The 11,571-nt window shown below is 55.6% G+C and overlaps 1 protein-coding gene across 2 annotated transcripts; it reads right to left on the bottom strand.

Annotated features, from left to right (window-relative positions):
- Positions 1 to 338: 338 nt before the first annotated feature.
- Positions 339 to 6,965, bottom strand: PSMF1 (proteasome inhibitor subunit 1). 2 transcript variants are annotated; one of them, XM_084218180.1, is made up of 7 exons: positions 6,817 to 6,965; positions 5,629 to 5,781; positions 5,018 to 5,100; positions 4,256 to 4,432; positions 3,639 to 3,692; positions 1,652 to 1,810; positions 339 to 1,527 (listed from the first exon to the last, which is right to left on the bottom strand). In XM_084218180.1, the coding sequence occupies exons 1-7, from the start codon at positions 6,943 to 6,945 to the stop codon at positions 1,476 to 1,478; spliced, it is 807 nt and encodes a 268-aa protein (XP_084074306.1). In that variant the 5' UTR covers positions 6,946 to 6,965; the 3' UTR covers positions 339 to 1,475. The 2 variants fall into 2 exon arrangements, with proteins under 2 accessions (XP_084074306.1, XP_084074307.1); XM_084218181.1 differs by lacking the exon at positions 5,629 to 5,781.
- Between the last annotated feature and the right edge of the window lie 4,606 nt (positions 6,966 to 11,571).

Raw genomic sequence — 11,571 nt, forward strand, 5'->3', positions numbered from 1 at the left:
CCTGGGGAGATGCAGGGGTTGCTCCAACTCCTCCCACCACCAGATTTCTCCAGCTGGTCTTCCCTGCTCCCACATGTGCAGGGCCCAGGGTGGCACACACCATAACACAGCTTTATTAACTGCATTTGTAGGCAAAGAGGTTTTAAAAGGAAAAAGCCATTTGGGAAAAGAGATAGATGGGGGGATCCCTTCCCCCTTTATATTTCTGCCAACGCAGCTGCGTGCAGTGTTCCAACAGCACTCAATGCCCCGGAGAGGCAATTACTGCAGGAGCAGGGCTGGGCTGCTCTCCACTTCATTTTCCTAATACAGTTACATCCTCTTGGAAAAGCGCTGCTGCTCAGGGGAAGGTACAAAGCGGGTTCCCAACATGAATCCTCTGCCTCAGAAAGGGCTCTGGGGCTTCCCTTTGCACAGTAGGGAACAGAGGGGCCACCCTAGTACGCACCAGCACAACACTGTTGTCAGGTTTTTATTTCAGCCTTATGAACATTCTTCCAAGAGATCAAACACGAGAAGAAAAACAGTCTTGAGTCCCTGACAGGAGAGATGAGCTGCAGGCCCAAATCAACTGAGCTGGGGAATCTGTAGGGAAGGGAGGCTTCTAGAGAGCTCAGGAGCATAAGCCAAGCAGATCTCACCCATCCACCCCAAACCAGCCAGGCAGAGCCACACACAAGACTGGCAGTAGGAAAACATTTTTGAGAAACCTCTTTTGCACAGCTCCCTCCTTCTTACTTCAGATCCATGTAGTGCCCAGTGGGCACCCCTCGCCACACTGCCTGCAGAGCTTCACAGACAGCCCAGGAATGAAAACCACCATGGCTTCAGGGAAGAGAGGGGGTAAGGTGAGCCAGGAATTCAACCTATGTCTCTTCTCATGCACATCAAAGGCTTTTCTGGTGCTGCTCTTCAAAGCCAGCAGGCAAAGCTGTAATCCCAGCTGCTGCTGGGGGTCTGCCCATGGAGACCCTGTGGGTTGGGCTTTCCAGCCCTTCAATATGTGCCTTGCTCAGAGAGAGCAAGAGAGCACCCCACTCTGTGGGGAGCCCATTCCAGCTGTCTCCTTCAGGACGTTGCTGTGGTTTACTGCAGAGGAGCAGCAAGGAGCCAACTCCTTTCTCACACCCACTACTTGTGGGACCCCAGCAGCAAGCTCTGCCACCCCAAGAAGCAGAGAAATCCGACTGCACCCAGGCTGTTCCCAGAGAGCCACACCCCATGCTCCCACCTTGCTGGGTGCAAACGGCCAGGCACCCTCAGAGGAGCAGATAAAGAAATGACCTATTACTGCCTCCTCTTCCATTCTGCAAACAGGGAAGCCTTTATAGCTGATGGGACACAAGGGAATGTGACCCAAAGTGGAGAAAAGGAAAATGCTGCTGGAAAGATCACATCCATCAGATGAGGAGTGAAGAGGCAAAGTGCCCCTGCTTCCCAGAAAACTTGCTCATGAGCAGCCATGTGGTGACTCCTCACATGAACATGTCATCGTAGCCTGGAGGAGGAAGGTGGTCAGGATCTGGCCTGGAAAGAAATTCAGAGCAGAGTCAAACAGAAGTGAGAGCTCAGGCCTGCAGCAACAGGGATGAACTGGGATCCAGTGGCAGGCTGGAAGCAGGCTGGAATACCAGCATGGCTAAGGACCTACCCGGGTCGCCCAACTCCTATGGGGCCAAAGGGGTCAAATCTGGCGCCTGGTGGAACAGCTCCTGGGGGAAGCCGGCCTGGGATGCCTGAGGATGGGTCAATGCCAGGATGTGGGATGCCAGAGTGGAGAGGATCCACAATCATTCCCCCACTCCGACCTCTGGAGAGAGAAAAGGCAGAAAATGAGATGAGATTGGCACTGCAGAGAACTGAAGAAATGCTGAGGATGGGAACATGGGGTTAACCTGACACATGGCATGTGGGAAGGAAAGCTCCCAAGACCAGCCAGTGAGGCAGCCCATCGCAGGAAGACAGAGAGCCCTGCAGAGAATCCCAGAATTGTTTGAGTAGGAGGGGACCTCAAAGCTCATTTCATTCCAACCCCCAGCCACAGGCAGGGAAATCTTCCACTAGACCAAGTTGTCCCAGGACCCATCCAATCTTGAACACTTCTAGCGCGGGGGCAGCCACAGCTTCTCTGGACAACCAGAGGTCTGGGGTCTCATCATCCTCACAGCAAAGAATTTCTTCCCAAAATCCAATATAATTTGGCCTACTGTCAGTGGGAACCATTCCCCTTTGTTCTGTCACTTCAGGCCCTTGTTTAAAGTCCCTTTCCAGCTCTCTTGGAGCTCCTCTGGGCACTGTAAGAGGCTCTAAGGCGTCTCTGAAGCCTTCTCTTCTCCAGGCTGAACATCCTCAGCTCCCTCAGCCTATCTCTACAGCAGAGGTGCTGGCTATTCCTTCAAGAAGCACCAGACCTGCCTGCCCTCTCTGCAGACCCACGTTCCATCCCTGCTTCCCGTCCTGCCCTGCGCAGTGTTGCAAGAGCCGGCTGGCTTCCCACAAGCCTTTCCAAAGAATTGCCTGGAAGTCATTTGCTGACCACGGCGGCTCCTCGGAGCTGCCCCACGCTGCGAGTGCCATTCCTCACGGTCGGCTTTGTGCAAATGCGGCTGGAGCCTCCGGACACCACTGCCATCATACAAGTCATTAACAACCGTGCTAATGAGTTCCATTAGGCTAGAACAGCTGCCCAAAGTGCCCCAGGACAGCCAGGTCCCATGAGCATATTCCTAGGAGTCTGGGTCTCCAGTCCCAGCACTGGCAGGTGTCAGCACACAAATCTGCTTCCATTTACCATCTTTTTTTGTCATTTACAGAGAAATCTCTGATGAAGCGCTGAAGGCAGCAAGAGAAAGAGGGACACCCTTCCCCCAAAATGAATCCCCTCTCCTGGTGCAATCAGGTTTCCTTCCAGTCCCCTCAGCTCCAGGCCTCTCTTTCCAGCTCAGCAGGGACATTTTTAGCTGTCCCTTTTTTAGCCAAACCCTCGGAGAAACAAGTCTTGCAAGAGGGGAAAAATGCCATCCCCACAGGAGAGTGGTTCCAAAGAGGAGTCTCCTCTGGGCTGCAGAACACTCCACAATGACACCACAAGCTGGTTATTGTCTGACTGCATGCTTTTAACTGGAGTGGAAGATGACAGGTTCTCCTTGCCTGACCAAACCAAATATCAAGGATATATCTGTGAAGCTGAGTCTCCCAGACAGCCCAGCCTCTGCCCAGGCTTTCTCCAAGTGTCTCAGACAGCCGGGAGGCTTGAAACAGGACTTGAGAATCTGTGAACTCGGCTTTCAGCCTCCCCTTCTGCAGACTGCCGGGCTGGAGACACAGCAGCTGGTAACGGTTTAAATTAGAGGCTTACATTCACTTAACGACATATTCAACTTTGATTTACTGCAGGAATTACTGTGTGTTAAATGAATACAAGCTGATTATTAAACAGACACAGATTGCAACCTATCATCTATGCAAGAGACGGGATCTTATTACGATATTAGAACCATATTGAGCTTTAGCAAGTGTCAATTGGTCCCTCACAATTTGCACTGAGCAACTGCCCCCACTCAGAGACACTTGGCTGGTATCCAACCACCCCACATCTCCCAAAGCAGAGCAGGGTGTGGTCCAAGAGCCATACTCACCCAAAAGGGTCCAGGTCTTCTCCACCAACAGCAAAGGGACTCAGGGGCAAAGGCCTGAAACATAGGACACAGAAAAATGTTCAGGAACAGCAGAGAAGCTGCATGCAGCTGTGCCCATGGGTGCTCTCCCATGGCAAACAGTGCAGCACCTAGTGGGCCCTGAGATCTGTGGGACCTTGCATGAGGGGGCTGCCATTGGGAGCATTTCCTGCTCCAGGGATGAGGCTGGATGAGGACACTGACGTGTCTGGCAGCAGCTTGCCGAGATAAAGGGAGCCCTGTTGTTCCCACTGCTTGGAGCAGGAGCTGTCCACGTATATCAGGAGTTTCCATCTCAGGGGATCCCTAAGCAGTGCTAGGCTAAGCAAGGTTCTCCAGCATGTCCTAGTCAGACACACAATCCCACTCCAACACACAGCTCCAGAAAAGCCCACCCCTCTCCAACAACCAAATCAAACCCAAGTGTCCAAGCTGATCCAGCTGGGGAAGATCTGGATCCTTTTCACTCCCCATCCCACATGTGCAAGATGGGGACCGGATGTGTAGTTTGGGGAGCTGTGCCAGGACCACATCCCCTGTAACAAGGGGCTCTCAGCAGCCACACACTCTTTGCTCACCTGTGTGGGGCCCTTGCGCCCATTGGCTGCCGGGGAGGGAGCCGGAGCGGGTTCTCATCCCAGGGCACATCCTCTTTGGACTCAGGCTCCTTTCTGGGCTTTCCTGCAGGGGGCCTGAGGGGAGCAATGATGCCTGAAGCGATTCTTGTCCTCAGCTCCTCGGTGTTCTTGTACACCCTGCAGCAAGGAGAGGAAAGGCAGTGGGGTGGGGTGGCCATGGCACCAGGACACAGGGTTCTGGACAAGCTGCAACAGGCACGGGGAGGGGACAGACAAGCCCAAAGTGTCCCTGGCACAAAACATGTCCCCCACTGGCAGCACAGCGGGGACAGGAAGAGGTAACAGCACACAAGGGCACCAAAGCCTTTACCCCATTTCAGTGCCACCCAGCCACTCCCTTCTGCTCCAACCCAACCAGTCTGCACTGGAGGAAAGCACATGACACTGTGGATGTGGCTGAAGCTGTCACATTCCTGGGCAGTGTCCACCTGGCACAATGCTCTGGAAATAATGTGCTGGCCTGGCCTGTTCCCAGGTGGGGTGGCCTTCCCCTGGGCTCCAACCCATGATCCCACTGTCCTCTATATCTCTCCTGCCAGTGCAGAGGAAGGCAGGGAACAGAGTTCTGGCTGCATTTCAGGGCTGGCCTGGTTTTGAACTGGGAAGTAAGTCCTCCAGCTTCTCCCAACCTGATTTCTGCCCCCCCTCTCCATGCCAGTAGGAAATTTGTTCCTGCAGAAAATATCAGGAAACTGAAATTACTTGTGGAAATCGTCCAGGTGCTCTGGGTTGATGTAGTCAGCCACTGCCAAGGTCACATCTGCAACCTTCTGAGATCTGCGATCCTGGAAAAGCACAGGTAAAGCAGAGTGAGCAGCTGGCAGAGCTGGGAATGAGGGACAGAGAAGCTACAAAAACAGCCTAAGGCTTGGGATACAAGGAATGGGGGTCCACCTAATTTCCACCATATCCCTGTGCTGTGCCTGAATCCCCAGGAGCAAACCCCAGTGTACAGCAAGATTTTCCTTGCTCCCTCTCCCCAGTTCATGCTGCAAAGGGTGGAACACTGAGCAAAGCCACCTGGAGCAGCTGCTTGCTGTGGGCTGCAGAGAAGTCCTGAGCTGGGAAAGGGACAGAAGCAGGGCAGCTATTGCACTGGATTGTTCAAGGCCAGCTGTCCCCCTGCCCTGACACAGCCAAGGTTGGACCAGCTTCATGCTGGGCCACATCTGACACAAAAACACCCCCTGGGTCTGCCCTATCCCAAACACTTTCCAGGCAGAACAAGCAAAAGCCAACATTTAAGAAACTGCCTCTGGTGCTCTTTTGAAGCCAAAGGACTTCAAACCCACAGGAGCCACATGTGTGCTCACCATGACATTGAGGATCATACTGTCCTCCACCATGATGGCCTTCAGCAGCAGCTCATAGGCATCATCCATGGACTTGTAGCGCAGTGTATACACCTCCTTGTTGGCTTCCCAGCCAGCAGGCAGCAGCTCTGACTTCCTTTCATCAGGACCTGGCTGCAATGGAACAGATGGGCTGCTGAGACCCGGCCCAGGAACCCAGCATGACCTCCTAGGGCTGGGGGTCTTGTCTTGGCTGCACAGGGAAATACAGGAGGGAACTGAGGTCTCTGGGAGGGGATCCCTCAATGCCTTCCAGGTTTTGTCAGGACAAACAGGGATTTCCTACAGGCTGGCCCTGCCTGCTTGCCAGCCTCCCACAGCATCCCTGCACTGGAAGAGGAGGACATGACCAGCAGGAGAAGGTCACAAATACCCACATAGGAGACAATGTTCTTCCCTGTCAGACACCTTTCACCTCCCCAGCATGATACAGAGCTGTTCAGGGCATGGGGGAAGGCTGTCATTATGTCTGTCCCAGCCCCACATAAGTGCTTCTCAGGAGGGCCCTACCCTACACTGTCCCCTCCTATGGTACTGGGGAGAGTCCTCTGCTGTGACAGTGCCCTGCACTCCCCATTACCCTCCAACACCCATCAGGATCCCAATTCACTAGACCCCCATCTTAGCACGGGGTCCAGAACTAGACTGCCCCACCCTCTGATATTGCCCCAGTACATTTCCTCCTCTACGCTGGACTGGACACCTCCCTTTTTTACAGACTTCTGCCTCACCACCAAGCTCCACTTAGCACTATACTAACTTGCTTCCCGGATTTATACTGATCGCACCAGCATCAGATCTCCTGTCCTGCGACATCCCACAGACCACCCCCAGCATCAGGACCCTCGGCGCCCCCAGTACTGGGATCCTCTCCCACCATTATCCCAAGCGCGGGGCCCCCCTACAGCACCGGGACCCCCAACAGCGGGACACCCCCAGCCCCGCAGCTCCCCACAGCAGTACTGAGGCCCCTCGGCCTCCGCACCGGCCCGGGTGCCCCCAACACCGCCAGCGCCGCCCGGTTCCCCCGGCCCGGGCAGCGGTCGCCCGGCTAGACCGCAGGGCGCCGGCGAGCGGCGCTAGGAAAGGCCGAGGCTTCACCGCGGCCTACTAGGCCTCTGCGGCGGCTCACCGCGGCTCGGCCCGTACCTGGTCGCCGGTACCCAGGCAGCGGTAGCCGTGCCGAATCAGTTCCCAGTGGATGCCGCAGACCAGAGCGTCCTGCGGACGGGAGATGGCGGGCCTTGCCCAGGCGTACAGCGGCTCCAACCCGGCCATGGCTGCTGCGGCCGGGGCGGAGCCGGGGCCGCACCGCCCCTCGCTAGAGGGCCCCCGTCCGCTGCGCTGGGCCCGAGCCGCCTCCCGAGGCCGCTGGGCTGCTGCTTGTTTTGTTGTGCTCGGCGGTGCTGAGGCTCTTCGAGTTCTGGGGTGGTTCGGGCTCCCCAGGACAAGAAGGACATTGAGGGGCTGGAGCAGAGAAAGGAATGGAGCTGGGGAAGGGGCTGGTGCACCAGGAGCAGATGGGGAGCTGGGGGGACTCAACCCGGAGAAACGGAGGCTCAGGGGGACCTTGTCTATATAGCTCCCTTACAGGAGGGTACAGCCGGGTGGGGGTCAGGCTTTGCTCCCAGGGAACAAGGACAGGACAAGAGGATACGGCCTCACGTTGTACCAGCAGAGGTTTACTTTGCATATAAGGGAACATTTCTTGGCAAGAAGGGTTAGTGGTGGCCTTGGTTGTGCTGGGGCAATAGTTGGACTCAGTGATCTAAGTGGGCTTTTCCAACCTAAAGGATTCCATGATCCTGTGAAGGGTGTCTGCCTAGCACTATCCAGCAACTTCCAGGTTAGTCACTCTGAGCCTCCTTCCCTGCTCCTGGCTCCTCCTTGTCATCAGATAAGCATTTGAGTCCATGCAGGGTCTGCTTGTGCTGCCATAGCAAACCTCGATGCTGACACCAAAGGCATCAGAGCACCAAAATAAATGTGTTTATTTCATCCCTTCCATAACTCCTTGTCTGGGTCACCGTGCTTATAACACCTAAATTCTATTAAAGTTGCCATTGAAAGGCATTCAGGGGCTTTTTTTTCCTTGCCCCTGGGCCGGAGCCAGTGTCCTCAGTGTGGCTGGCAGGAGGCTGGGGCTCGGGACAAAGCCAGGGAACACCATCATCTGCTGCTTTCCTAATCTGAGCTTCAGGTCCTTGGGGGATGCTCATCTTGACTTCATTATGCGTCAATTAATTAACTCACACTGCTCGCTCTTTCCATTTCCCTCTCAAGAAGTCACTGAGGCTGAACAAACGACCACATCCCGGCAGGTCCCATGGGAATCACTATCAGGAGACACCACACCTCCTGCCATACTTTGTCACTCCTTTCTTCAGGGAAGACAGCTGGACTCATCAGGAAAGCTGCTGTGGATTTTCCAGAGGGCCAAGATTTCAGCACAGGAGCTCCATGAGAGAGGCATTGGATGGGGATGCCTCATCCCCTTTCCTGGGATGCAGGAAATGCCTCAGCCGGAGCTTCTCCATCTCTCAGATGTGATTCAGAGCAGCAGCAGCATTTCCACCCCATGGCTTGGCTCACTCCTGGGCAGCAGCCGCGGTTTCAGGCTTTGATGACACCCACATTTCACTTTTCCCAGCACAGCCTGGCCCTGGGTGGGCCAGGAGCTACCAGTGACTCCATTTAAATGCCCAGTTCTGAGGCAGAGTTTGAAATCATAAGTCTCCCTCCAGACACCTGATCTGGAATCCTGTATCTCACTGCTGCTATTGGACTCCCGCTACATTCCTGCAGAGCTGCTGCACAGGTTCCTGCAGGTGCAGGAGCACAGGGTATTTAGGATAGGTGTCTCAGCAGAATCACACCAAAGCTCTGCTGAGTGCTTGCTGAGTTTTCTGTTTCCCATCCAAATTTCTGCCATCCCTGTTCACCCACCATCCGTTCCCACCCTCTCACCCCTCACTACCTGCTCCTCTCCAGCCCTCAGCTTGTCCTCCTGTGGCCTCACCTCCATGTTCATCCTTGATTTATTTTCCCACCCTGTGATATGTCAGCTGTCCCGGACACTCTTGGAAAGTGACTTTTGGTGCCAAGTCTCCCTTGGCCTGATCAGCCTCTCCATGGGCACAGCAGTGAGGAAAGCAGATGGCTCCATGCATCCCCTCACCACGGGACCCTCCTGGGAGCCAGGGAGCTGCCATACCTGAGCTATGGTCCTGGGGCTGACTGCCACTACATCAAAGCTGTTATTCCAGCACCCACGGTACCACGCTGGCCCATATTGCCTGACTGCCTGTTTTCTCCTTCCTCTGCTCCCGTGCTTCACTCACGCCATGGCTCAATGATGATGAAAACCACTGGCCACATGAAAGCAGCCCCCTAATGTGAGTGAGGGGCCTGCGAACTGCGTGGGAGGTATGGAGAACCCGGCCCTGGCTGGAATCAACAGCTAAGTCACCAAGGAGGTGATGAGGATTGCAGAGCTGGCAGAGTTGTGCTGCAAGGCGAGTGTGTCAGGGTTGCTGCCGGGCATGCTGGTGCCGTTGTCAGAGCAGCCGTGTCCTTTTTGTGACTGCTGGAGTCTAGCTGGGAGCAGGAGCGATGCTGTGAGGACTGAGCGAAGCCCTCAGAGCAGCCAGTGCCCCGATGCCTCGCACGTGTTCATGACGATTCACGCCCAGCTCTTGTACCAAGGAAGCTGCCCTTGGCCATTTTCCTCCCTCTTTCACCCAGGAACATGATCTGTGGAGATCTGCTCCCTGACAGAGCGTGGGTAGGGGTGATATCCAAGCGGAGGCAGTAGCTGGAGCTGTCCCAGCAGGATGGCGGTGCTTGGAGCAGGTAAAAGGCTACATCAGCCGGGGTCACCTCCGTCACACAAACCGCAGTCTCCCCTGACCTTCATACTTTCCCACTGCCTCACTGCTCCCATTGCATGCGCCCACTGTGGTGTCGTAACGAGCAGAAGAGGAAACAGATTTCCCAACCTCCCGCCCCGCTGGCAGCCCATGAGCCCTCCGTGCTGGGAATGGCAGCCAGCACGGCCAGGGCAGCTGGCTCACCCCTGTGCTGTGCTGTGCATGCTGGGTATGACCCAGAGTCTCACAAGAGAAGACAGAGAGGGGCCATGGATAATCCCTAACTGATGTTCAGGTGTTGCAGGCTGCTGATTGCCTCGAGGTTATCTTCCTGCTGCTCCTCTCCCATGGATCGGAAAGCCCCCCATGCATCACTCAGGGTGATGGATGGCACTGCCATGTTTTCTACCAGAATCCCTGTCCTGCTCCATGCAGGCAGCAGTTTCCTAGCACACAGTGGGAGGGAAAGATTGGATCCCCTGCTGCATAGCAGAAGAGCCAGCAGCGCTGGAGTAGCTCCTCCACAATCTGCTCAGTGCCTCAGGGCTTACTGGCTCAGAAGGAGCCACCTGATTGTGACTGAAATCACCAGTGCCAAGGGATGTGGACCCAGGCAGGGGTTCCTGGAATGGGCTTTTCCCCTCACTGCCATCATTGCCTTGAGAGGGGAGGTAGTCACTCCATGAAAATTTGGACTCCTCTTCATTTCCCCTAAATTCAATTCCAGGGAAAGATGACACTGAGGCAGGAGAAAGGGGCTTTTTGTCCGGGGAAGAAATGCAAACCACATGCAAGCAGGCTCAGGCAGGAGGAGGGACTGGGGCTGCGAGAGCCGGCGCTCAGCAGCGAGGCCGAGCTAAAGTCAGTCAGTGCTTCAGGACTCTAAACACGCCTGAGTGCTGCGCTTTGAGCAGGCGTGATCCCTGTCAGAGAAAGGCTGCCAGTAGGGTTTGAAAATAATTAGGAAACCCAGAACCCCTGTGCTTCCCAGAAAAGCCTGTTAGTTCTGCGGTGGAAACCTTGCTTGCAGGGAGTGCATCGCACAAACAGAGTCATGACTCATCAACTGGATGGAGCTAAACTCCATTTTTTGAAGGTCAACATGCTCAAATCCTAATGAGCTTTACCCTTGGTAGGGCTCCTATGCTCCTGTTGTTGACCTGAATTCCAGGGACGCCCAGCACACCTGAGAGTAATGGAGGACAGCTTCAGGGAATGTACTTCATCCAGAGACACCAAGAACTTCCAAGAGGGCAGTGATGATGGGGAAACTGAGGCACAGAGAGTTCAGACCACCACTCCACTGCCTGCAGCTAGAGCCTGCACCCCACCAGCCCCATCCCTGCAGCCTGGGTGGACACTGCCAGCCCCTGCTCTTGGGGGATCTCAGCTGTGAATCCAAGCGGTCCAGGACAGCCTTGGAGGAACAAAACAAGACAATCAATCACCCTTGCTTCATCCCGCCCCAGTCTGCATTGTGCGGAGCCTGAGGAACTCCACATCAAAGCAGGAGCAGCTGGCTGCCGGGGTGTCCCAAGCTGGCTGCCGGGGTGTCCCAGCCCCAGACGGGCAGCGCCCTGCCCACGGGCTGCCTGTCTGCACTGCCCACACGGGCTTGGCCTCTGCTCACTGCCTGAGCCCCAGCAGCAAAGCCGGGATGCAGCGCTGCTCCCTGCTCCGAGTGCCGAGGGAGATGACCGAGGTCACGGCGGCTGCAGAGAGCACCAAAGGTGGGGGTGCATGGATGCGGGGACACCACTGTAGCATTCCAGGGCTGGCAGCACCTTCCCTCTGCAGGGGCGAGCAGGAGGTAGCCTTGCATATGGGGGAAGAGCCAGTCCCATCCCAAGCTTATCCTCGAGCTGCGGGAAGGCTGCAGAGCAGAGCCTGCTCCTGCCGCGCAGCTCCCGCTATCCTCACAAGACCCTTTCCTTTGCAGTTCCTTCCATGCCACACGGCGGGCGCTTCCCCCGGGCTGCAGCCCCAGCGCTGCTGCAGACAGTACATTAATTTTTGGATGTCTTTTGCAGCTCCC

The sequence above is a fragment of the Fringilla coelebs genome, assembly GCF_963513975.1.
Source record: "Fringilla coelebs genome assembly, chromosome: 18".
NCBI lineage: Eukaryota > Metazoa > Chordata > Aves > Passeriformes > Fringillidae > Fringilla > Fringilla coelebs.

Excerpts from the sequence above, each read along its gene's own strand:
- PSMF1 (XM_084218180.1), bottom strand. The coding sequence starts at position 6,945 with ATGGCCGGGTTGGAGCCGCTGTACGCCTGGGCAAGGCCCGCCATCTCC. Across the intron at positions 1,811-3,638 it reads GAAGACCTGGACCCTTTTGG|AGGTCGGAGTGGGGGAATGA; the intron begins GTGAGTATGGCT and ends TTCTCTCTCCAG. Across the intron at positions 1,528-1,651 it reads ATAGGAGTTGGGCGACCCGG|GCCAGATCCTGACCACCTTC; the intron begins GTAGGTCCTTAG and ends ATTTCTTTCCAG.